At 31.7% G+C, this 27,749-nt stretch overlaps 2 protein-coding genes across 4 annotated transcripts in view; both read right to left on the bottom strand.

Moving 5' to 3' along the window:
• LOC134257739 (complement C1q tumor necrosis factor-related protein 3-like) overlaps window positions 1–15,878 on the bottom strand; it is a 78,751-nt gene extending 62,873 nt beyond the window's left edge. For all 3 annotated transcript variants that reach the window (XM_062740358.1, XM_062740343.1, XM_062740365.1), the window contains exon 1: window positions 15,793–15,878. The gene's annotated coding sequence lies outside the window, so the exon portion shown is untranslated. The remainder of the gene's footprint in view (window positions 1–15,792) is intronic.
• On the bottom strand, window positions 11,527–25,283 carry LOC134257727 (collagen alpha-2(VIII) chain-like). Its single transcript, XM_062740329.1, has 3 exons — window positions 25,046–25,283; window positions 12,768–12,857; window positions 11,527–11,981 (listed from the first exon to the last, which is right to left on the bottom strand). Exons 1-3 carry the CDS (start codon window positions 25,275–25,277, stop codon window positions 11,587–11,589), a joined length of 717 nt encoding a protein of 238 aa, XP_062596313.1. The 5' UTR covers window positions 25,278–25,283; the 3' UTR covers window positions 11,527–11,586.
• Window positions 25,284–27,749: the final 2,466 nt, after the last annotated feature.

Genomic DNA, 27,749 nt, shown 5'->3' on the forward strand with positions numbered 1-27,749 from the left:
ATTCCTCCTCACTTTCTTCTGTGAAATTCCCTTTTTCCGTGGGACAGATAATTTGGTTTGTCTCGTGTCCATTCGTTCTCTCAAAGCTGCCTGGCGTCTTGTAAACATAATTGAATTGCCATACAATCAAAAATTTAACATTTGTAGCAAGTCCGTATCGCTGGATCCACGCCTTAAAACAGTGGATCCCACTTCTGACACCAAATAAAATGTAGCGAGATAGCGCTTAAATCTGACACCGTAAATATAAGTAACTGGATGGCTCTCAATAAATGATACTTTTGACCCCCGACAACTTTCTGATCTTTTTTTAAACCAATTGATTTTTAAATTAAATGATGGACTCCGTAAATAATTAAAATAAGATTCAAATATCTTGAGATGATGGTTTATTTTGACTTAATCTCTTAACAAACAAATCAATTAAAGTTCAAACACTTACAAGATTCAATCAAGAAAGTACAATTAAAAAAATCAAAGTGGCTGCAGACGTCCCTAAACCCTAAATTTACCCAAAAATATTGAGCTTCCCTAAGACATAATTAATTTCTAAAACGACTCTAATAAATAAATGCTAAAATATTACTTCTCCAATTTACTGAATTAAAAAGATTGAGAAAATTTCCCCAAAGTTATTAAAATTTCACCTACATCCTATCTTAAACCCAAAATAATCCGGAGTCCCCGTTATACAACGGTAGCTCACTTATATACCCTCGGGAAACGGTCCCGTTCTAAAACACAACGGAATCCGTTGGAAAGCAACGGAATTCCAGCAGGAAAATACAACGGAAAATAGTTCCCGTCTATTAAAAATTACTTTAACAAGTATGAAATATGAATAAACAATAACTCGAATTCATTAATGCATCATAAAACATAATTAATTACCTTAAAGCTCATTTCTCCATGTAAAGGCAAAAATCGGTCAGCGCATAAATATCAGATGCGCGGATCAAGAAGTAAACGAAAATTCACCCATAATGCATTGCGCCGCCATGTAAATAGAAAACAGACTGTCTGCAGTTTACAACATGTGCTTGCATAATACAGGTAAAATATTAGTGAAAAACGTAATTTAATCAAAACATCTAGTAGATCTTACTCTTTTTACAACATTTATGCAATTATTTCAACAAGGACATTATTAAATACGAAAGGACATGCATGTATTACATATACTCGTTCTACTTTCACTTTGCATACGAAGACATGAAAAGTTGTGAATCCAATTTTTGAACATCACCTTATAAATATACAATACATGCGGTCAAATTACTCAAATTATAAATCATTCATAGGATTTAATTAATATGCCAATATTTGTATTCTAAATACAAATAAAATATGGAAACTTGAAATGACCAAACATTACAGAACTTTGGAAGTAATGAAGATTGTTTATATATATATAAATATGGATAGAAAGTAAAATTGTAAAGCATTTGATTTAAAAGAATTTTATTGGCGAAAGTAGGTACCCGATGAAGAAAGTTCCATACCTTAATTTTTTTTTCAACACCTCAATTTGTTTTTCTAAGCGATCTAAAGGCCTATGGTAGGGATGTGTCAAAGTCAGTGTCTTAGGAAAAGTCCATATACATGTATATACATATAGAATAATGTTATACCCTTATAAATATCATATGTATTTATTACTTATAAAAAGTCCAAAAAGAACCGTTTATTACAACGGTCTAACAATATCACTATTGAATGGTCTTACATAAGAATTGTTAGACTGCAACGTCACTCGTCTGTTACGTCACAATTAATTAATAATCATTCAAAGTTTAGATCTACAAGAATTGTTGCTAACAGCAAGGTAAGGAAGAAAGGAAGAGTATGTTTTGTGATAAATTATTTTTGTGATACGATAGATATGCAATAGATATATAATTGATTTTGTTCTTTCTCAGCTTGATGTTTTATATTTACTGAAGAAGCCATAATATTTCATATAAAGTAATTGATAATATAGCGTGTATTGATTAAATTGATCAATCTTAAGTGAGCAGTGAAGGGTTTAACAAAACAGTTATATATAGACTGGGATTCGGGCAACATATGATTTGTTGGACCTGAAGGTGAAAATGTTGTCCTTGGCCTGCGGTCTCGGGCAACATTTTCACCTTCAGGTCCTACAAATCATATGTTACCCTCATACCCAGTCAATAACTGTATACAGGGAAACTTCTCCAAACCGGCCCCCTGGAAACCGGTTCTCCCTGAACATCGGTCAAATTTATAAGTCCCGGCAAAATTCTTAACATTTCATTACACATAAACTCTCATAAAACCGGCCACATCTGAAAACCGGACACCGGCCACTTTTCGAGGAACAAAAGTTAAGAAACATAGGAAATTCCCCCTCATCATACCGGCCACTTTTTTGATTGCAAGAAATTTAATTGTCATTTGCCAGAGGGGTAATAATGACGGCTGGAGGTGTGAAAAATAGAACGAGAAGTTAGAGGTGACAATGACAATGACAATGACAATGATTTATTCTCTTAAATGTACGAACATACATTGTAGAGAGGAGGTAGGAAAATGTACAAACACAATACAAAAAATATAATACATGCATTATAAACAGTACAAAGTATCATGTTCAAGTTCATGTCAATTATTTTCATCTATAATTTGTTTGACAATCAATAAAAATTTACATAATTTTTTCAATGCTGAACAATTTGTTGTTGTAAAAAGTTGTTTAAATTTCTCTATATTTGGTCTACATGTGAAAGAGTTTGAAATATATTTTAACCTAGCCTCTTTAATTTCTTTTTGTGTGCATTCAAAGACATAATGGAATTCATCACCAATCTTATGAAAATCACATAAAGTACAAATTCTTTGTTCTCTTGGAATACCAAACCATCTCCCAGTTTCAATAGGGAGTTTAAAGTTGCTACATCTAAATTTGCATAACAAAATTGAAAATTTTCTAGGTAGATTAACGAGATATCTTTCTGGTTCTAGTATTTCTTTATAAATACGATAATTTACACCCTTTGATGAGTTAAAAACATTACTTTGCCTGTTTTGGATATTTTGGTCAACAAGTATTCTTTTTACTTCATTTTTTACCCATGCTACATTGTACATTTGTTGTGTTGTCCATAAATAAGATAATCCACAATCATCTAAAATAGTTTTAACATAGTTAACCCAAGGCAAATTATGCCTTGAAGCTAGAACATACATTTTTGTAGCAAATTTATCCATCGTTTGAGAAAAATGTAGTTTTGCCCAAAAAGAAATCATTCTCACCTTAATATTAATGATAAGTGGGAATCTGCCAAGTTCCCCATACACCATGTAGTTTGGCGTTTTAGTGTTCAAACCTAGTATATATTTACAATATTTTAAGTGAAGTTTTTCGATTAAAGTATTTTTTGTAAATCCCCATATTTCACATCCATATAACAAAACTGGTTGTACAATTCTGTCAAACAAATCTATCTGACAATCCATAGAAAGATTATGTTGTTTACATTTTGATATCACTCCATACATAGCTTTTACAGATTTATTGTATTGTTCTTTTATATTTTGATTAAAAGAACCTGATTTTGAAAAATATATTCCTAAGTACTTATAACTATCAACAATCTCTAGACTTAAACCATCATATGTAAAATATAAATCTTGTTTTATTCGACCTCTTCCAAAAATCATTATTTTTGTTTTGTCAACATTCACTTTTAACCGCCATTTTATACAATATTCATGAAAACAATTCAACATATTTTGTAATGACTCAGGGTTTTCAGCAAATAAAACAGTGTCATCAGCATACAACAGAGCGAAAAGCTTAATATACACATGAAGTTCAGTCTCAGTCATTTCAGATATTTTCTCTAAACCAGTTATATCATTCATGGTGAGGAATGATTCTAAATCATTTAAATAGAGCGAGAACAAAAAAGGGGATAAATTTTCACCCTGCCTTACACCAAGTTGACAAGGGAAAGTATCTGAAAGAACACCATTTACTCTAATTTTTGCCTTGATACCCTCATACATTTTCTTAATTATTCTAAAACATTTTCCATCTATATTACAATCAAATAGTATTTTATTCCAGAGTCCTATTCTCCATACAGAATCAAAAGCTTTTTCAAAATCAATAAAGGCACAATAAATTCTTTTTTTTATCTTTTTGAATATTTCGATGATTGTATGCAAAGTAAATATGTGATCAGTTGTACCATAATTTTTACGAAATCCAGCTTGGTTTTCCTGTATTATTTTGAATTCTTCTGAATATCTATTAAGTCTATTATTTAAAATAGATGTAAATAGCTTTCCAATACAACTAATTAGAGTTATTGGGCGATAATTTTTGGGTTCAGTATCATCACCTTTATTCTTATAGATAGGGATTATTTCACCACACAACCAATCGGAGGGGAAACAACCGCTGTCAAAAATTTTATTGAATATTTTTTTGATAGAGGGGCACCATTATGTTGCATGAACTTTTAATATATTCATTGTATATGTCATCACTTCCACATGATTTGTTTCTTTTAAGACTTTTTATACTTTGCATTATTTCATCACAAGTTATCGATTCATTTATAGACTCATTACACTGTAAATTAGAAAGAATATCTATATCCTCATTTGATAAAACAAAGTCAGGTATTTCATTATTTTTTTCCATATTTAAATCTTCAAAAAATTCATATAATTCCTCAGCAGATGCATTTACATTTTTTCTATTTTTTTGGCCAGAGTTTATTATTTTCCAATATTCTTTCGGGTTTGTTGATTTTAGTTTTTTCAATTTTTTTTTCGTTTGATTTTTATGGTTATTTACACACATATTCAACAATTTTTTATATATTTTTTCTTTACTATACATATCGTCTTTGAGATCTTTACATCTATTTCTCTGGTAGCGTTTTTTAGCCTTACGAAATGTTTGTCGTGCGTGGTAACATTCTATTGTAAACCATGGTTGGTGAAAATCTATCTTTGATTTTCTTCGATTATTTTTTATCCCAAATGTTTCCTTTGCACTTGATATAAGAATGTTACAGGTATCGTCTACAATTTTGTCAACAAAATCTAGATCGATTTCTTCTTCTTTAATATTGTCAAGAATTCCACATAAATTGTTAATTTCAATATTTTTCTGACCTAATGTGAAAAACTGAATATGGCCTCCCAGGTTTTTCCATTGTTTAGCCGTCTTGAAGGGGTAGTCATCATGCAAGACTACGTAAATGGCCGGTCTTAGCTGTGTACATATGATTAACATCAATTAAACTTGAATTAATAAAATATTAAATATATCAAGCAACTAATAAATTTAAATCACAGAATGAATTATACAAATTGTCGCACGCCATATTGCACCATCTTTTTAAAATACACATAAGCGGCCTTAAAATTGGGCACTGTTAAAAATGCTAAGAAAAAAAAATAAAATTAAATGTTTACCAAAATATACGTTTCATAATTAAACAAATTTAACAAAAGTTTTGCTCAGAAATGTTTTAATTATTTACCTATAACTGAAGTACAAACAATTTTTTTAATGAAAACATGTAATGAAATAATGTAAGCGATACACAGATACACATATGCAGTATTCTGTATAGAGTTCAGTTAAGGTAAAGGGTCTGGTTTATTTCTTCGCAAATGGTTATTAAAGTAGCTTTCCATGTTTTTCCTGTTCTTATTTTTTAATTTCTTTTTATAAAAATCAATATGTATGTCGAATTTATCCTCACTAATAATAATTTCCATTTTTTAGACCTTAAGAATACATTACTTGTCTGCCGATAAATAATAAATTTGTTGACAAATAATTATAAAAGACATTAATTATATACTTTTCCTAGCAACTGTCACGAAGTTCTGCATTTCTTCAGTATGTTAGATTCTCGGGAAACAGGCCACCCCTCTAGTCCGGCCATTTTATTCAGTCCGGCAGTTGGCCGGTTTAGAGAAGTTTTACTGTACTATAATATATAAAACATAGCTACTTTATGCCTGTGCCCCCAAATATTAAATATGGATACTGTCAAGGAATTTTTGCTTGTTGGTGTTTTAATTCCAAAACTGAAAAACTGGAATTGTTTTCCGCAAAACTTTTACATTGCCTATAATTTTTAATAGTGGAGCTATGACTTTTGACTTTCATATTTCACATGTGTATTCCTTGTGACAAGACCTTTCTTTGAATACCACCAAATTTGACCTTTCGAACTTGACCTTGGAGTTTGACCAACTTTTACATGAACATTTTAAACTTTTACTTTGGCCAGGAGATACCAGGACATTTATACTTATACTTTACATATGTAATATTTGTTAAAAGACCTTTCATTGGATACCAACAACCTTGACCATTTGACCTTGACCTTGTAGATTTCTGTACTTGTGAAAAAACGTTAACCTGTGTCATAACTTTTGAACAGTAAGGGATAGGGCTTTCATACTTCATATATGTAATCCTTGTGAGAAGACCCTTCATTAAATACCAAGAACTTTGACCCTTTGACCTTGACCTTTGAGATTGACCTACATTAAATAAGCAAACCTTCACCATAACTTTTAAAGGATTAGGGCTAGTGCTTTCATACTTCACATATTTAATTCTTGTGACAATACCTTTCTTTTCATAACAAGAACATATTTAATGTTTAATCAAATGGAATTTATCTAAAACTTCACAATTTTTATTTAAAGTTTCAAAAAAGGAGTGATTATGTAAATAATATGGACACCTAACTCTGAATTTAAGGCTTTATAAAGGAACAAAAAGATAACAAGACAGTCGAACACTTGTCTTTAATACTTTTAATATTGTATTTCAAAGCTCAATGATAGACTAGCTTTCAAATAGAATAAATGCAGATTAGTAATTTGTCAGATGAATGGCTAAACATACTACATGTAGGTCTTCTATTTCGAGTATTATGGATCTTTGTGTCATTCTTACGAACATAATTCAGTCACTTCTTGTAAATCTGAAAGAAATAAAATATATATATATAAAACAAAATAGACCATGAGCCAGTGGTATTGAAAACACATGTATCTTAAATACATATATTATATACTTCTTAGTTGTTTGAAAAAACTTTTTTTATGAAACAAAACAAATGTTACGTTCAGACATGGACACTCAAATTTGTTGTGATCATTCATGTTTTCTTTCAAGTTATAATAACTACAGAATTTATGATAAAAATCATTTTAAGTTACTTTACTTTTTATCTAATATAACTATACATAATAAAATATCATTGAAACACTAGAAACAAGGACAAATCATGTCACCATTTCAAGTTTTCGTGTTTATCAGCTTTAAAATACGGTTGATCGTTTCCCTGTAAAGAAACGAATCGGTTCATCATGCTGCAATAACTCTGTTCCGTTTAGCACCGGTGCTTAAATTTGTTTGTAGACCTGTGAATAAAATGCAGACGGATTGGGCTTTTCCCGCATTAAATATATCCTTTTATTCATCAGAAACCTGTTCGTAGCTTATATAGATAAATCTTTTTTAAGTAAACACTTATAACAAAATCAGTTTCCTATTTTACCACTTTATCAGTAAAAACACGGAGTTTAGGGAGCTTCGTGAAACAGTCCCACTTAGCTTTAGAAACCTACATTCATCAGCTACTTTCTGCAATAAACTGTGTTTAAATTGCAAAAGACTACACATCGATGTAGTTTAAATTTGTATTTCATTCTTAACTCAAATGTATATTTCAACTGCACAGTTTTGATACATGTTTCTGATCGGATACTTATTTGATGACTTTCTTAATTCATTGGAGAAATATGTCTGCGGCATTTCTTTGATCTCGGCAATAATTGTAGTAGAATTCGCATTAGTTTAATACGCCTTGTCCCAAAAATAGGCAATGGTAAGATTTGATTGCATAATAATTCAGCCTTCATACACATCTATGAATTCACTTAATTAAATAAGTTTTTTTTGCAACAATTACATTTAGTGAAGTTATGAAGGTTTTTGACCGAATAATTGTAGAACAGAGAGATAGAAGAGATTTAAACATTATTTCCCCGATCTTCTATCTCGGGGGAATAAAAGTACTAATAGTGCTCCACAATTGCGATAGAATAAGTGACAATATACACCCTTTCCTTATCATTAAAGATGCAGCTGTTTAATGGAACTCTGAAAGTATCCTGCACTTTTCGTCAACAAATCATCATCTTATATGTAATGTCAATTTTCCAACGTCTTATAATATTTTGTAATTTTCTCCTGCTTTCAGATCAAAAGTGTTTGAAAAGTACATCCAAACCTCTCCAAAGTAACTTAGGACGTAAGAATAGTCTTCATCGGATTTCATGACTGTTCAGTACATAGGAAAGGTTTGAATTGACATTGGCAACAATCAGTTTCATGCTCTCTTATCCATGAATAAAAGGGATGTTCGATTGAATTAAATTGTATTGTGTCACAAGTTGGGACTTTTTAAAGTAAGGTAAAAAAAAGTTCGATAATTTGAATAATTTAAGTAAAACATCTCAAACTAGAGGATCAATATTCTACGTAGAAAAATGACACCCTATCCACATTCTATGGGGGCCATTATTCGTCGTTACACCGCCATTTTTTAAATATAAAAAGCATAATAAAGAACTTATCAAACAGGGTCTAAGAATTTTTCAGAAATCTAAAAATACATCATGCAAAATTTAAATCTACTAGAACAAACTAATTTTCGTTTAAAAAGCAATTTATAAATTTTCACAAAATATTCAATTGCCCCCCACCCCTTTAATTTGTTGCAGTATTGTCAAATAATATAAGAAAATATAATGTTTAAAGAAGTTGGAACCCTACCCCCAATCCTCCTTCTTTTGGTGTGCCAAGCTTCTTTAGGTTAGTATTTTTCTCAGGTTTCGGGACTTAATTTGAGTGTGTTTCATCTCGGACAGCCCCCCTCCACTTTCAATATAAAAATATGTCTGGAAAAAGTTGGGACAGACCCTCATGTCCCCCGAAGCTTCGTGCGTGAATACAAACAGTGCTCACCATTTAAATGAGGATTTCTTTCTAATTCTAAATGTGCCTTTCTGAAACACCAGGACATGTTTTCCAGGAGACTGGAAAATATAATTACCAAATCACATTAACATTTGTGAAAATATTAACATTTTAAAATATTTTCCTAATTTCAGGCGTATTTAAAATAAAAACATTAGCCTATTGTTTCGCGATTAATGTTTACTTATTTGAAAAACCGTAATTTTGTGATTTTTTGTACATTGTCCTTGAAGCAGAATTAAGATGCATGTATGTCAGTTAATACTTAGTGGTACCGAATCGAAGCTTTATAGGACTTAAAATGCCTCAAGTTTAATTAAATCCGTAAAAATTACTTTCACTCTTTCATGTCCATTCTATCAACGAAATACACCTGTTTATTAATTGTCCAAACATATACACATACAATAATTATTTCTACAAAACTTTTACTTATTTTTCATATTAACATGCTAAAAATTTTCATTTTCTTTCGATGCGTCTTTAAGCACCATTTAAAAAACAGGAGTTAGTCTTTAAAAAATAAAAGTTTTTGTATAATTTAAGAGAACTATCTGACATTTAATTGATGACAGTTACCGTCATTTCATAATTAAACCGTGTAAGAGAAATCTCCTTGGTTTTCGACTTTTTTTTAGGAATCCTCGAAAAGTAAATCAAAGTGTAGAGCAATACCCTATTCGGATGGATTATGCCTTGAGATATCCACTGTATAGGTGAAAGTTTGCTGCGAACAAATTTCCGAGAACCATTTCTCATTATTGCATTAGAGTCTAGATGTAGTTGTACATGTATTATAATTGCATATTGTATTTATTTACTTTTCTCTGCATGAATGTAATGCTTACATACGAGGGTGATTAAAAAGTTATCTCTATATTTACAAAACTACAATTCAGATCAGAGTGAAATTTGACGTATATAGAGTTAGACACGTGTTCTATAAAAAGCATATGTAGTAAAATGTTTTGACCCGTGTTTGTGATAATGACGCCAAAGTGTAGACCACTTGAAACAAAATATGGTTGACTTGACTCAGTCGTATTCGTGCAACAAACGGCTTTAAAGTTAAACGTATATCTTGGAAATTTAATTGCAGAAGCAGATACTAAATTGTACAAGGTTTATGAGGACATAAGATTAACCATTGGATTGATTGTTTTATTGAATTAAGGGATATGTTTAAAAATGATGCTTGCTCTGTTGCCTAGTAGAAACAAACTTGGGGGAGATGTATCCTTTGTTAAGGAATTTGATATATAATATCGCAAACTTTTGGTTAGAAAAACATTGAATATCTTAACAATTATATAATTATTAAATCCATAAAATATCGTTTACTTTAAACTCTAAACATATCAGAGTGATAAAATGAAGGCACCCATACTCAACATAAAACAAACGACGCTCCACAGACAAAAGGACCAGGGTTTCGACAGTCACCATCCTCATTATGGAAAAGTACGAATATCATTATCCACTCATACTATTGCCGAGATTTGGCCATTTTTGACAAATGGATTATTTTCTCTTACAAAAAATAAATTGCATGGTTAGAATTATAAAAATCGGAAAAATCTTTACGTTTCTGTGACAGAAAGCTACGGAGCAAGTCACGTGACCGCCTATATCATGCGATCTGTTCATGCGCATGGAAGAGGACTAATTTGTAAAGAATTCAACACTGAAACAATGTATCATTTCTTTTCTGTTATTTTGTTTTATCATTTAATTTGTTATCGAGCATTTTGATGACCCGTTGTATATGTTACTATTATTTAGGATTTTGCAAATCGGTCTGATGCTATTGAATGAAGCTTCTTCAGCCATTTCCCAGAGGTAACTTAAAAGTAAAGTGATTGGCTGTGTCTAGAGATAATGATGCCAAAAGAATGTATCTCTATTAAGCAGTCTGACAATTTATATTAAGTTTTAAAACTTTGATATGGTTTGTTGTTACAATTGCAAACGTAAAAATTAACAAAAACAGAGCCCGTGCCCTGTTTACGAAAACTGTGTAACTATGTTTCATGGGTGTATTCAATTTGTCAAACGACATTAAGCATGGGCTGACATAACTTAGGAACATTTCAACTCTGAATTTTCTTGATGAAAGTTTTAATACAGTGTATTTTTCATTAATACAAAAAATTACTACTCTTTTTAAGCATTAGTGATGAAGTATAAACTTGTGAAGGTGATAGGATGCATCAATTTCAGTTATTCGAAATTTCAATAACTTCCAGAAATAATACAAAAAGATTGTGAAAATATCAAATCTGTGTCAAAGCACCATTAAAACACTGTAAAATACAATTTTTTCCCAAATATACGTTACACGTCGTTCTTGGTATTAGTATCCTTCCTTTACACATATTTTTTTAAATAAATATATAAACTATAAGATCTCAGAGGTCAAATAAAACTTTTACAGTGTAAAGATTTTCTTACCAAAAAAAACGAAACAAATATTTATTTTTGATGATCAATCATTTATTATATTTTGCATCAGCTTTTTTTCATAGTACTGACTAATACAGGCGAAAGCCGGAGAAGGAATTGGCTGAGTACTGGTATTTATATATCTTTGAGAATTTCCAATTCGGGGAAGTTTGCACCCAAACCTTGTTGCGTCGCCTTAGGTACAGGATCGCCATATTACTTCCCATGTTGTAACCTGACGACATTCTTCCAGACACAGACTCGACTACTCGTCTTCCATTTTTCATCAACCAAAGAGCATCTCCTTTGCCTCGTTGTGGCATGGATGTGAAGAAGAAGACGTACACTCCAGATGAGGGGGCGCGGAAAATACCACGTCTGTACGCTCTCCCTATGTTGAGGGCTATACGAGAGTATCTTATGACTTGCTGGTTGCTCTTTATTTTCTGATTACCGAGGTATGCAGTGAAGGCCACTTTTCTTGCTGAAACAAATCCTTATTATTTTAATAAAACAAATTAAAAATCGTAGTCTATAAGTATGCATATTATTTGATAGTGATCATGACACAAAAATGTATTTTTCAAATAAAAGCAAATTTAAGCTAATCATGTTTATGTTTTTTTAACTGAAATATATGGCCTGGCGATTACGAATATTATTCAAGCTTAAAAGTCCATAAAATAGTTTAAAATAAGAACAGAGGAAGCATGGACCTCCCAAACATCATACATAGGATCAGGTGACATGTCCTGGGATATAAATTTCATGTTCAGATGTTTATTTCTTGTAGATCTTTTCTTCTTTTGAGATTATTTTTTCTCTTAAATACTATATAAATATATTATATTATTATATAAAATATAAATGTTTCATCTTCTTAAATAATTCTCAAAATAAATCTTAACATTCATTTTTAATTTTGTCTTTGACACTTTTCAGCATTTCTAGTCACTGAACTATAATTTTCAAAAATTGAGAAACCAATATAAACGACGATGCTTATTGTTTTATTCCCTGATCTTAAGGTTGTAAAGATATGTAAATACTTTAATATGGCAAACAATGTGATTCATATGATGATATGTGCATTGAAAACCAAATTTCTATTTAGAAGTCTTTTTGTTTTTTTACAGAATTCGATTGAAATGATGCATTGAAATATTTACTGTATTTCAGATTTGTATATGGACTAGGCAGCATACAGAAAAGTTCTAATATTTTGTTATTGATATTCAAGTTATCAATGACATAAAATTGCTAAAACAACCTCTTCTCCTTAACAATCTTTTAAAAGTTGGTCTGGCGTCAGGAGGTTCTATACTGTCTCTTTTAAAAGTTGATCTGGCGTATTTTCTTCCTCCTGTATATTAATAAATATGTTACTTCAGATAAAGCGAAAAGATGCATTACAAAACAGCTGTAAAATATATTATCAATAACAGAACAATAATCTAATTCATTTTTCCAATGTGACTTTTGTAAAATTTTTGTCAAATGTATGTAAACAGTTAACTTGCAGAATATCATTATTATCCTATATGATTCATGTGTTTAGAACACATTAAGCATTTTCTGAAACAAGCTTTTCCAACGCCCTAACTATTTACACACCTCTCTCTTCAACTTTCTTTTAAAAAGTGCGCTGGTGTCAGGATTCTTTTCATCTTCTTCCTGTTTATATCAATAAACATAAACATAATGCATTAGAAATTTTTCAGCGAAAAGATGCATGTCAAAATAGCTGTGATATTATTATTATCATTTACATAGAGAATAATACATACCATTTTCCATATCACATTTTGTATCAGACACCAATTCATTGTTGTCAAATGTATATGTATGATAAAGGATGTGATGTGGAAAAGGGTATTATTAATATGTTTATTACATACTTAGTAATAAAATACAGCATACATTAAGTTGAGAAGAAGCTTTTAAGTAAATAATCATACATGGATTCAATTTTCATATAAAGGTGCACATGGTCTATTGTCCATTTATATGGGTTTGTTTCTACTTCTATTTCAAACATGATATATTAGAAAATTTGAAAATAACCTAAAACATGTATTTGTAAATTATTATTACCTTATTTTCAAAAAGTTAAAATCTATTTATGAACCCACCAAAAATTGTGTATGATCAAAAGCGTACTCTTTTTGTGGTTTAATTTACTAAGGGTGTGATAATATCGTTATATATGATTGACAACTTTCAGCCTGCAGGGTACCTGAACATGCGGGGCTGATAAAGGTTTTTCAGCCCTTTAACTATTCATGCATCCTCCAGGGCTTATCGGTTATTTTCGTTAGCCAGAACTGTCTCCATATGCCAAAAACCTGTATTTATTACTAAGTGTGTAATAAATAACAAACATCATGTTGATTATCTGAAATTAAAATAGTGACTTTTGTTCTTTTAATAGTATTACAACAGGTTTTTTTTTAATATGCATCGTTATCTAATTCATATTTAAAAAGCACATGGGAAATAACATTTTCTACAGGATTTAATAATGCTTTAACAAATAGTTTTCACACATCTCTCAGTTCATATTTCAAGTAGTTTCTTTTGTTTGAAACAGACTCCATAGTCAAGAACAAAACTATCAAGTTTTTATAACACAGGAAACACTCTAACAAACATTATGTTGCTGTTATCTGAAATTAAAATGGCACATAAAGCTTATCAATTCATTTTTTTCCAATATGGGAGTAATCTGCAAGTTTCTATGACATTGAAACAAGTATATTTTGATTCAATAAAGTGTCTTTTTTCAATTAAACTAAAAATTAGTAGTTTTAAATTTTGTTTAAAAAACCATTTTTTCCCTTAAGTTTGTAAAGCAAGGAAAAATGTTACATTCAATACCATGCTGTTAGCAAACTCAAGAAAAATACTGGAAAATAGACGTCATAATTTGCATTTAGAATGTAAAACCATTTTTACTACAGAAAGGATTGATTCTAATTTCTTAAATCCCTTCTAAATTTTGAAACTATCACAAGATTTTGTTACATGTGGTTTCCTAAAAAACTTATAAAAATAATTTAAGTTTTGACTCTTTCAATTCCTGTAAAATAGCAATTAACTGAACCCGCGGAAAGTTGGCATATTTTAAGCAACTTATTGGACATTGATGTTTAAATTGTTTTGATATTTTGTGCAACTGTTCATAAAAAAAGTTTTCATAGTTTAAAGAGCAGTTCTGCAAAAACCCAGCTGAATATATTGATCAAAATTTCCTTCATTAGATTTAACGTAAAAATTTTGAAGTTTTTTTTTATTGTACACTGTTTTGTTGTAGTGAAAACTGATTATCAGGGAAGATGAATGTTATCAATTAATTAAATATTCATTTCTTATCATTGAAAAACAATGAAAGGTCTAAAAATTGTTAATATTTAAAAATCACACTGAAAACCTCTTTTCATTCCAATGAACAGAGAGTTGATGATAGGCCTCTGTCAATGTTTTTTTAGATACTTTCAAATGAATTAAGGAATACAAATCAACAAAACACACCATTGCACAGTAGGTAGAAAATTGACAAATGAAGCTTTTTTTGGCCAGTGTTTATTTTTTCAATTCCTAAAAGTTTATTTTAAAAAAATCCCGCTACAATTTTACTAAACCTAAAAAAATTATTACCATGTAAGAAAATAAAAGTTAAAATAATTTCTTGCACAAGGAATTCAAAAATATTGACATTCATTTTCTTCCTCGAAAAATGAAAGTATGCTGCACTTGAAAAGTTGACAAAAGACATTTAATTTTTCTATTCATACTTTTACAATCTCAGTTTTCTACTCAGGAATGATTGTATTTGGACTTTAAATTTAAGATTATATCTTTTTAAAATAAAATTTTGATTTTTGCATGCTCCCGATTGAATGTAATATACACATTAATTTAAAAATAAAAGTGCCGTGAACTTGACATACACGGGAAATTTAAATCCTTCTGTAGGAATACAACTTTTGTACTTTTCCGGGTTATATTACATGTTTTTCTTGCAGTTTAATTGTCATATCTGAGCTATATACGCATAATTCTCGTAAGTTTTTGTTTGTATGCTTCAGATATCGTAAAATAAACACATGGTTTTGACTCATTGTGTTACTTTAAGTACTTAATTAAGGGGAAAATAGTGGAAAAAAATGAAACAAAAAGTTTATGAGATGACAAAAAAAAGCAACTAAAGGTTAATATTTGATACTTTACATACTTTTAACCATTTGAAAATATCAAGTTAAAATTCTGAAAAAGTGGAATAATATCATATTTACCCGTCTCTTCTCTGGTTGTCAGCAACTCATATGAACAGAGAACATCACTTTCTTTTATACATTTTCTTCTGCCACCTGTTGTTTAATCATCAATAAAACCCTTTATTATATGTGTTATATTTAGATCAAAACTAATTGACAAATTTATTTTATTTCATACTAATTATGCAAAGCGTGTTTTTTCGCCGGAAAACTTGATGGTTTTTTCAATTATTTTTAATTTTCTAAAATTACCCACCTGTTACTTGTGCACGTGAAATAAAGGATATTGTTCAACGGATCAAAATTATATTGGTCTGTTTAATGATTTTATTATGAAATGTCCGTTTCTAAACAACCTGCTTCATATGCATTTACAACTGAATAAAAGACTATCGACTGAAACTAAAACATTTTTAACATTTGAGTTATATTTCTTTTATTAACAAAAAGGAAATAAACAGCATGTTACTACATTTATGAATATACGAGGGTTGTCCCAGAAAAAACGTGAACTTTTATACATGTAATGATTCATAAAAAATACCCGACCGAAATTAATAAATTTTTGCATAATGTTGAAGAATGATATTTGTGTCACTTTGACTACACAATATGTAAGGTTTTAATGCCATATGCATTTAAAACCAGCATTAAAAGGGTATTAAATAGAGGTGCTCGGCGCATGACAATATCTTGATTTTGAAAAAAAAGGCATTGAAAGCTATGCGGAAAATGATGTAACAAAATCTATATCGTTAGAAACTTTATGATCTAGACTACTCGTGTGTAAAATATCAATGCTCTTAAATCATAAATGGTCAAAATAGGACGATGCATACCGTAATTGACACTATTAATTAGATATTGCTTAAAACAGAGTCTTTGAGCGATAATGCCGCGATCTTAATTCTTACTCATTGTTGTAGAGAGCAGGGTTTGACTCCTTTTCACACGAAAAAAATAGCTTAGGACGAGGGAACGGCCCAAATACATTTATCGATCACTGTTTAACATATTGTAAGAGAGGTCTAAAGATGTATTGTTATCCGATGGAAGAAGTGTTTGATTGACCAACGAACATGGCGACAAACTGAAAGGACTTTAAGCTAGACGTCATACATGGTGATCAAGGGTAAGTATTCGAGCAGTTAGGTTTATGATCGGGAGTGGGAAATCGTCTATTAAAAAATTCATTCATTGATTTATTCTGTAGTACGTGTGAAATTGATAACTCGGTAACTAAAAATAATACTATGCGGAATCGAATTTATATTATGGAATTTTTAAGACGTACAATTCGACCCTTAACAAATTCAAAATCTCTTGAGCTACGTTTTAACGTCATCGTTGTTGCTGCGGCAGCTATTTTGAATGATTTATTTACCGAAAGGAAAAATGTCATTTAAGGAAATATTTTACAGTTTCTGAGAATTATCAAAAACTGTTGTTTTAAAGCATATCAACTTTTAACTTTATAACATAAGAAAAACAAAAAAAAAATATTGAAATTATTCGCATATTTTGAGGCAAACCTCGTATATTGAGGATATAGAGACACAGTTTAAATAAAGTAATGGTGATGTTAACAATCTTATTATATTAGGCTTAATATACTACCTGTTCGTCTTTCGAAGAAGACAAAGCAATGGTGACATGAACCTATATATTGTATATATAATTTTGGATCTATATTGCATTGAATACGTTTTGCTTAAAGTAAGGGTATTAATTTTAGTCTGTCTGTCTATCCGTCCTTCAGCCCTTCTGTCAGTGATCCTTATGTTTCTTCGCAATATCTTGATAAACGTGCTTCAAATACATATTGATATCCCTGCTTTTTCAAAGAAATTTTACAAGACAACTCCCTGTTGCCTAAAATAGACCCCTATTGATACGGAGATCAAAAGTTCAAAGGTCATTGTTAAAAAAATGATAAATAATGTTTGTTTTAAACTCTCTTTTCCGCACGATATTTCAAGAAGTGCCGGGCTTTTTCAGTTAAATTTTATACCATAGTAGAAACTCCCTATGGTTCCGTCTGTTCCTTTTAAAGTGTCTTCTTCTTTCTTTTATTACTTCGATGCATCTATTCAACCAGTGGCTGTGATGATGCTGCCTAAATGTTTAAAGGAGTCTGCATCTTAAAGGTTGTGCTCTCTAAGCGTAACTGGTGTCTGCTGTTTGTTATGGAGCCGCATTACCTCTGTCTTTTCGATGTTCACCTTTAGACCTCTCTTTGCTACTTCTTTGGCAACCCTATTTGTCTTGAGCTGTGTATGCTCATACTTCTGGGACATGAAGCCTGCAAAGTCGACGTCTTCCAAACAATGGGTGAAAGTTCACTGGACTCCTGTCTTACTATCTTTAGTTGTCTTTCGCATGATCCAGTCCACTAGCACTAGAAAAAAAATCATTGATGACAGTAGACAGCCTTGTCTAACCCCTGTCTGCACCTCAAAAGGTTTCCATCGTGGATGACTAAGCATGTTGCCTCGCCATACAATTGTTGTATGAGGTTGATAGAAGTAGGAGGCGTGTTGACTGCAACTCCAGTGACTGTTCGATTATTATACCTTGAGTGGCGATCTGGTCTGTACAGGATTTGTCTTTTCTAAAGCCTGCCTGTTCTCTGTTAGGATCTTGCTTGGGATCGAGCGAAGCATAATGCCAAGCCATTTCTTGCATTGTCCCAGGTCTCCTTTCTTTGGTACCTTCACTAGGGGGCCTTTTTCCAATCAACTGGTACCTTCCTCTCGGACCTTATCCGCTGCAGGAAAGGTAGTAGCATATTTGCTGAAGTCTTTATGTCTGCTTAAAGGGCTTCTGGGGGAATTCCGTCAGGTCCAGCTTCTTTTCCACTCTTAAGTTTCTTCAGAGCCTTGATAGTTTTATCCCTTATGGGAGGGGCGGTGATCACTCCTAGTTCAGAATGTCTTTGTGGTAGGTTTTGTGTTGTTTCTAGTGCTGGGCGATTTAGGAGTTCTCTGGAATGTTCTGCCAAGTGCTTTCTCTGATCTTCTTCCTTTGTTAGAGCCTTGTCTTCCTTGCCTTTTACTGGTCTTTATCTCTGTATTCATGTTATCCATCAAGATTTTCATATGTCGCGTTGGTGTCTTGGCCACTGCTGCTTGCAATATTGTTTCTTCATTTGCAGAGTTTATTCGTGAGTAACATTAGATTACAGTTCCTTCTCTTTATTTGGAGTGGAATCTTGCTGTCATAATCCTTGATGAGATTGGTTTCCATTCAGTCAGTGCATCGGCAGTAGCTGGTGACATTATGATGGCAATTCCTTCTGTGTAAGATGGAATTCAAATGCTTATCAAACCTACATTCGCACGGATTTTCAGGTCTCAGTTGGGAACAACTTATTATTAATTAACAATTGTAGAATTATATTTCAGAATGTTATAGTTTTTGATATGCTTTAACACTTTAAACATTTAGTCCCTACTAATTTTAGAAAGGCTTTCCAGGTGTGTCCATCTAGATAATTGGATCCTAAATACCATACTGGGCAGGAGTAGCAGCAGAACATAGGCCTGGGGGTACTAATTTGAACTTACCAGCTTCAAAGACTTGGAATGGTGTAAAGGGACTTCAGTGGCATCATGTTGAACAAACCATAGCAACTTTGTCTGTTAAATTTCCTCGCCCTGATTGGTTATTTTTTCATGTCGGGTCCAATGATCTGACTTCTGGTGACATTACCTCGAAATCTTTCTCACATATGGCACAATGCACATTTTTCAGATACAATGCACTGTGGCCTAACACTAAGCTAGTCTGTTCATGTTTACTACCAAGGCGTTATTGGCATTATGCAACTCTTGGGGACGGGTCAAAAATAAATATGAAAAGGATTGGAATAATTAAGTTTATAAAAAAAATATGATTAAGGAAGTACAGGGATGTGTTATTAAAAATGATCATAATATCAAAGCAACAGAAATTGACCTCTACCGTACTGATGGCACACACTTATCTAATGTAGGCAACAAAATATTTTTGAATTATCTCTTAGCAGCAATGCAGTTTTTCTTGAGGAAAAACGCAAGAATTTTTCCTGCCACAAGCCAGTGAAACAGAGACTTTTCTTTCCCGATATGCAAACAGTAGTAAATGCATGGATGGTTAGAGCATAGACATTTATATTCATAGTTAAATAATTTACTTTTTTATGTTAAACACAGACCATTGTTATAATTTTGTAGGGGACATATTGTTCAATGTCTGTGGCGGGACTGAGGAGCGCATTGCGGTAGCTGATCACTAATTCTGCTTCAAAACCTGTTGTCTCCTCCCACCTGCTACTAAAAAATTGGGCATGTATTATGTTTACTATCAAGTAGGTTGAAAATGTTTGTAAAAAATCAGTACTTAAAGGTTAATTGTAATAGAGAGGCTCACAGCTAGTCCATTGTTGGTGCCTCATCCACCTCCCTACCGAGGGAGTGGATGCTACAGGCTGGGGCATGTTCTTTGGGAGGCAACCGTAGGACAGTCTACTGGGTCCTCCCTTTCATGCATTATACCAGATAGCTCTGAAGACACGGGCAAGAAGTCATCACTACCCTCCTCAGAACGCGATGACTCGTTCAGGCTCTGAGCACCTATGTTCACATAGGGCTCCCAGTGGGTTCCCTACATTGGGTAGTTAAATTGGAACACTGGCTGCCTCCCCAGTTCCCCACAAATATTTTATATGCCACCTTTTCCACCATATTTTGATTTATTGTCTGTGTCTTTTTCTGCATATTAAAAGTTATAAATGTGCAAGCTTTCTTATGTTGTGAATCCATACTCCACATTAAACAAATTACGATCCAAAGATAGAGGTTAGGTTTAGACGTGCTAATTCTGGAAAAGGATATCATTTTCAACCCATACTACTGCCAAGATTTGGCCATTTCTGACAAATGGACATGAACAGAAAAAAATAACTTGAATAGTAAGGTATATAATAGGCGGAAAATTGTTTAAGCTTCTTTGACAGAAAGCTAAGGAGCACGTGACTTGACCGCGTACAAGGAGGGCTATTTTGAAAAATTTTCAACACTGAAGCAATGTATCATTTCTATTTTGGAAGTAATTCAATTAGTTAGCGAACGTTTTGATCACCCCTCGTATATGTAACTATTATTTAGGATTTTGCAAATTGGGCTGATGCTATTGAATGGAGCTTCTTCAGCCATTGCCCAGAGGTAAAGTAAAAGTGTTTTGGCTGTGTCAAGAGATAATGACGCCAACAGAATGTATTTCCATTAAGCATAATGACAAGTTATATAAAGTTTTAAAACTTTGATATGGTTTGTTGTTACAGTTAAAACAAATTCTAAATAGAAATTTCTGATCACTCAAAATATGCAACATTGTATTCCAATAATATATAGGCCTTTTTCCTAAAATTAAATCTCATGATCCTCTGATTCAGTGTGTTTTTTTTCCAAAGAGTGCACTACGAATCAGGCCAGATGATGCATATTTCTTTCAAATTTAACATTAAAAGAGCTTAAACACATATTAAATGTTAACATTTTCTTTAATTTTCTATTATTTCGAAACTTTTATGTTGCTTGAGAATTTCATGCGAAAATATAACCCAAATGTTATTTTTCTGAAAGTTAATTATTGAAACTTTGAATTTCTAGACGCATTTGATTAACACATCCTTGAACCTTTACAATTTTATTCTCTTTTTAATCTTATTCTTCATACTTAAATAATGTACCAATTTCGTTGTGTATGAATGAAAAATATAAAAACTATCATCCAGAAAATTAAAAGTAGAAATGTAAAAAATAAAAAACAACAAATCAGTTTTGTCAGTCCGTGGTCAGTGGTGCGTGCAGAGTTTTACAAATGAAATACATCTGGTAAAACGTCAACATTAACAGAGCTGAGCTCGTGCCCTGTTCACGAAAAATGTGCATGTTTCATGGGTGTATTCAATTTATTAAACTCTGTACACAACATTAAGCATGGGCTGACATTCCTGAGGAATGGTTTGCTTTCGCACATTTCCACTCAGAATATTATGGGTGATAGTTTTAATACAGTGTATTTTTCATCAATACAAATAAATTCATACTCTTTTAAAGTATTAATGATAAAATAAAAACTTGTGAAAGTGTAAAGATGTATCGATACAAAGTCGTTAAGTAATTCAAAATTTCAGTAACTTCCAGAAAAAGATATCAATATATTTTCATTTTAATTGCTATCATAACATGATATTCAAACGAAAAGATTGTGAAAATATCAAATCTGTGTCTAAGCACCATTAAAACACAATTTCAAATTAATTATGAATTACACATCTTTTTCGGTAGTAGTATCTTTCCTTTACACATATTCTTTAATGAAAATATAAAAACTATAAGATCTTAGAGATCAGATAAAACTTTTACAGTTTTAAAGATTTTCTTACCAAATAAAACGAAACAAATATTTATTTTTAATGATCAGTCATTTATTATATTGTGCATCAGCTTTTTGTCACAGTACTGACTAAAACAGACGAAAGCCGGAAAAGGAATTGGCTGCCTACTGGTATCTGTATATCTTTGATAATTTCCAAGTCGGGGAAGTTTGAACCCAAACCTTGTTGCCTCGCCTTAGGTAAAGGATTGTCATATTACTACCCATGTTGTAGGCTAATCGCACTCTTTCAGACACAGACTCGACTACTCGTCTTCCATTTTTCATCAACCAAAGAGCGTCTCCTTTGCCTCGTTGTGGCATGGATGTGAAGAAGAAGACGTACACTCCAGATACGGGGGCGCGGAAAATACCACGTCTGTACGCTCTCCCTATGTTGAGGTTTATTCGAGAGTATCTTGTGGTTTGCTTGTTACTCTTTATTTTTCTAGTTACCGAGATATGCAGTGAAGGCCACCTTTCTTCCTAAAAAAAAATTCTTATTATTTTAGAAAAACAAAACACGAATCGTAGCCTATAAATATGCATATTGTTTGATAGTGATTAAGACACAAAAATACATATTTCATAGAAAAGCCAGGTTAGGTTAATTATGATGATTATTTTTTTTTAAAAGTGAAACATGTGGGGATGGCGAAGAGTATTCGAGCTTGAAAGTCCCTAAAATAGTATAAAATAGGAACAGAGCAGGCATGGACCTACGAAAGATAAAAAATAGGATCAGCTGCCATGTCCTAGAATATAAACTACATGTTCAGATTTATATTTCTTGTAGATCTTTTCGTCTTTTGAGATTAATTCTCTTTCTTTTTTAATACCATATAGATATATAATATTTTATAAATATTTTATCTACTTAAATTATTCTTGAGATAAAGCTTAATATTGATTTTTTTTTTTATTTTGTCTCACATTTTTTAGCGTACTAGTCTTTGAACTATGGTTTTTAGAAACGGACTTCTTTACAATACGCAAATATAAACGCCAATGCTTATTGCTTTCATTCTCTGATCTCAAGGTTGAAAAGATGTATAAATACTTTAATATGGCAAACAATGTGATTCATATGATGATATGTGCATTGAAAACCAAATTTCAATTAAGAAATCTTTTTTGCATTTCTACCAAATTCATTTGAAATGATGCATTGAAATATTTACTGTATTTCAGATGTTGTATATGGACTACGCAGCATACAGATATTTTGTTATTGATATGCACTGTAAAAACTGTGTTTAGAATCTAAACGCAAATCTAAACACATTTTTTGTATCACTTTTTTACACGTTTAGGTCTAAACATGTCTCATTTCTAAACACGTTAGACTTCATGTGTTTAGTTGCTAAACATGTTTAATCCCTAAACACTTATATCTAAACACATTTTTGTATCACTTTTTTTACACGTTTAGCCCTAAACACGTCTCATTTCTAAACACATCAACATTTAAGTGTTAAGTTGCTAAACATGATTAGTTCCACAACATTAGATCCAACGCAATAGTTTATTTTATAAACTATCGCAGAAAAACATATTTTTAAAAGAAAAACATTTATATTTATTAAATAAGTTTCCTATAAATACGTTAGTATGTTTAAGAACTGGTGTTTACATGTTTGTACAAAAACCAAACTTTGAACTTGAAAAGTACCCATATTTCAGAAAAAGAAACAGCTAACCATAACATTATTGAATATTCAAACTTGTATTTATTTTGAAGAATTTTAAATTCAATGTACATATAGGTCCAAACATGTAAATTTTTTTTTGCTCGTTTACATATTATTCAGCTCAGCAAGCATGCAATTCCTCATGTCTTTCACAAATTAAATTTAATCAACTTTATTAATTTCCTGCAAGTCTTTCACTGGAAACACACGATCATATGTTTTCGTCCAAGACTGCCAGAAAGGAATCCATTTCCATTATACGAATGTTTTGTGGCTGTTTAAAACTATACCAAACAATAGACTTAACAAAATTCAGTTTCCTCCAAAATGCAAGAAGTGCTGAAGATGTACCAACAATTGCGTGGACTTGGAAATGGACCCAGCTACTCTGAGACGTGTATTTTTGCTTTGATCTGGACCATATCCTGTCAGAAAGAATGAAATTATACTAAAAATATGCCCCTTGCTGACTGATAGCTAAACTAACTAATATTATGCAACTTTTATTGAAATCCATTTAACTATTATGTACATACACATGTATAATACTGATATCGATAGAGATATTTTCAATTACATTCTATATAGCTTCTTCCTAGCTTTCAGAATGCAAAAATTAAAGAAGGAAATCTTGATCTACAATTGTGTAATTGCATGTTTATTTACGTTTCTCATTCTAGTCAATTTATGTCAAAATAATAAAGGTAAGCAGACCTTTTATTGTGGTAATATTGCCTTTCACATGCCTCTCACAATCCCTTCCAGGTTATCACTTTGGTTATGATTCGCTACCTTTAATCCATCTTCTTTGGCTTACACTGGAATTTCCTTTGTTTCGATAACCGCTCTATTAACGTTCAAATATATTACGCGTCATTTCCGGGAAGATAATTCTGTTTGTCACAGAAAGTGTTCAATTTCTAAACACTTAAATCTAAACATGTCTTAAATCTAAACACGTTTAGATATAATACATGCTAAGAGGTAAGTGTTTAGCCGTTAAACACAATCTTAAACATGTTTAGGTCTAATCATGTAATGGAAGTGTTTATTTTCTAAACGCAGTTTTTACAGTGTGCACTTTATCAGTGATAAAATTGCTTAAACAACCTCTCCACCTTAACCGCCTTAAGTTGGTCTGGCGTCAGGAGTTTCCATACTCAGTCTGTCTCTTTTAAAAGTTGGTCTGGCGTCAGGAGTTTCCATACTCAGTCTGTCTCTTTTAAAAGTTGGCCTTGCGTCAGGAGTTTCCATACTCAGTCTGTCTCTTTTAAAAGTTGGTCTGGCGTCAGGACTTTCCATACTCAGTCTGTCTCTTTTCAAAGTTGGTCTGGCGTCAGGAGTTTCAATGCTGTCTCTTTTCAAAGTAGGTCTGGGGTCAGGAGTTTCCATACTGTCTTCCTCTTGTATATTAACAAACAGGATACATTAGAAAATTATAAATGTCACCGAAAGATGCATTTTAAAACAGCTGTGAAATATATTATCAATAAGAGAATAATAATAATAATTTAGTTATTTTCTCCAATGTGACTTTAATAAATACAGTTAATTCTCGTTAAACCGCCACCTTTTGTAATTTAGAAATCATGGCGGTATAACGAATTTGGCGATGAATTGAATTTCTCATCTTTTAGGAAACAAGAAGTAAAATCATCGTTCTTAGAAATACCATTAAGCATATCTATTCTTATTATTACATGTACATGTATATAAAAACATATCTCTAAATTTGAAAATACTTCTAGTACTTTTTATGTACAATTTCGCTAAAACAAAATATGCAGTTATGAAATAAAGATAAGTACATGTGAATGCATGTAAATCTGCACGTCTGATATTGAAAAAAACATGTTGGTTCGATCGTCGTGGTGTATTGCGGATAGTACTTAAAATGAATTCTTCAATAAATTCATTGTTTATGGCATCATAGTTAATGAAACGTTCACAATTTCTACCATATAATTATTTTTTAAGCAAACTTTGCATTGTTTAAAGCAGAGATAATCAAAGTTATATCATTACTGGCGAAAATTAACAACAACTGCTTTCGTGGCGAAGCCCTGACTAAATGATTTTTATTAAACAGGAAACGAAATCATTATAACAGTTCAAGTTAAAATTATTGTTTATTTAATTTTTATTTAATTATATAATTGCAAGAACCTCGTCTGACTTTGCATGCTTTACGACAGGGATAGTGTCAACCAATTAGCCGCGCTTCACTGACCACATACACCTGTGGCGGTACATCGAGATAATTGACACTTAAAAATGGACGTTTGTTCTGAAAACAGGGTGGCGGATGGCGGTATGCGAATTTGGCGTTATAACGAGAATTTTATATAGCAGGAAAAACGTTCTTGGGAAATCATGGCGGTATTGCGAAAATGGCGATGAATCGAATGGCGATAATTCGAGAATTGACTGTACATTGTTGTCAAATGTATTTAAACAGTAAACTTGCAGAATATCATTGTTCTTTATGATTCATGATTTTAGAACACATTAAACATTTTTTGAAACAAGCTTTTCGAACGCCCTTACTATTTACATACCTCTCTCTTCAACTTTCTTTTAAAAAGTGCACTGGTGTCAGGACTCTTTACATCTTCTTCCTGTGTATGTCAATAAACAGATGCATAAGAACTTTGTCAGCGAGAGGATGCATATGAAAACAACTGTGAGATATTATTATCAATTACATAACAATAATCTAGTTATGCTCTTCATTCTGACTTTAATAGTGACTTTTGTTTTTTTATTTGTATTACAACAGTTTTTTTTTGCAGAATATTCATCGATATCTATTTCATATTTTATAAGCACATGGATACCTAAACATTTTCTTAAACAGGATTTTTGAACGCTTTAACTACTAGTTTTCACGCATCTTTCAAGTCATCTTTCTTTCTTCCTTCCTTTCTTTCTTTCTTTCTTTCCAAAAGAACTGTCTTCAAAGTCACGAACAAAACCAAGCCCACCAGGCACAGGTAAGACAGTCTAACAAATATTATGTTGTCTTTCTGAAATTAATATGACATATTAAGCTTATGAATCATCCTTTTTTCATTATGGGAGTGCTCAAGATTCCCTTTATGTCCAAGGTATGGAAACAAATATATAATGATTCAATAAAGTGTCCTTTTTCAATTAAACTAAAAGTAGTTTCATTTTGTTTGAAACAGGCGTAGGAAGATTCCCTTCAAGTTTGTTGAGCAAGAAACTATTAAGCTCCAATACCAGGCTGTTACCAAATTCAAGAAAACTAGTGGTAAATTTAGATATTTCCAAGTAGTTTCCCATCCTAGAAAACTATCATACACTGCAATTTTCCATTTCACTGAAACTATCACATGCTCTTATTCCATGTGATTTCCTAACTTATGAAAATTAATAGACTCGATCTTTCAATTCCTATAAAATAAATTTTGAAACGGGAAACACCTGGTTTAAGCAATTTATTGGAATCGCAGCGTTGTATTTTCCGTTGGAAATATAACTCAGCAACCGTTCATAGGAACCAACAGGACATATTTTAAAGAGCATTTCTTTGTTTTACCCGCTGAATATATTGATCATCTCTTTCATCAGATTTAAGGTTAAAAAAATCTTTCAAATTTTTTTTTAATCTACACTGTTTTGTTGTAGTGAGTCGTAGTGATTTCAGGGACAGATGAATTTATCCTTCAATTGAAAATGCATGTTTGAATTTAAACAATGTCTAAAAAATTTTTGGTTTTTGGTGTTGTGTTCATTCCATTGAACACAGAGTTATTGACCTCTTTTAATAACCAGCTTTCAAATAAATTCATTATTTGATACAAAGTCAAAACAAAATTTACCTTGATAGTAGGTAGCCTA

The sequence above is a fragment of the Saccostrea cucullata genome, unplaced genomic scaffold, assembly GCF_032062105.1.
Source record: "Saccostrea cucullata isolate Sc308-1 unplaced genomic scaffold, CSIRO_AGI_Scuc_v1 ctg4458, whole genome shotgun sequence".
Classification (NCBI taxonomy): domain Eukaryota; kingdom Metazoa; phylum Mollusca; class Bivalvia; order Ostreida; family Ostreidae; genus Saccostrea; species Saccostrea cuccullata.

Excerpts from the sequence above, each read along its gene's own strand:
- LOC134257727 (XM_062740329.1), bottom strand. The coding sequence starts at position 25,277 with ATGGAAACTCCTGACCCCAGACCTACTTTGAAAAGAGACAGCATTGAA. Across the intron at positions 12,858-25,045 it reads TTTTAAAAGAGACAGACTGA|GAAGAAAATACGCCAGATCA; the intron begins GTATGGAAACTC and ends AATATACAGGAG. Across the intron at positions 11,982-12,767 it reads AAGATTGTTAAGGAGAAGAG|CAAGAAAAGTGGCCTTCACT; the intron begins GTTGTTTTAGCA and ends GATTTGTTTCAG.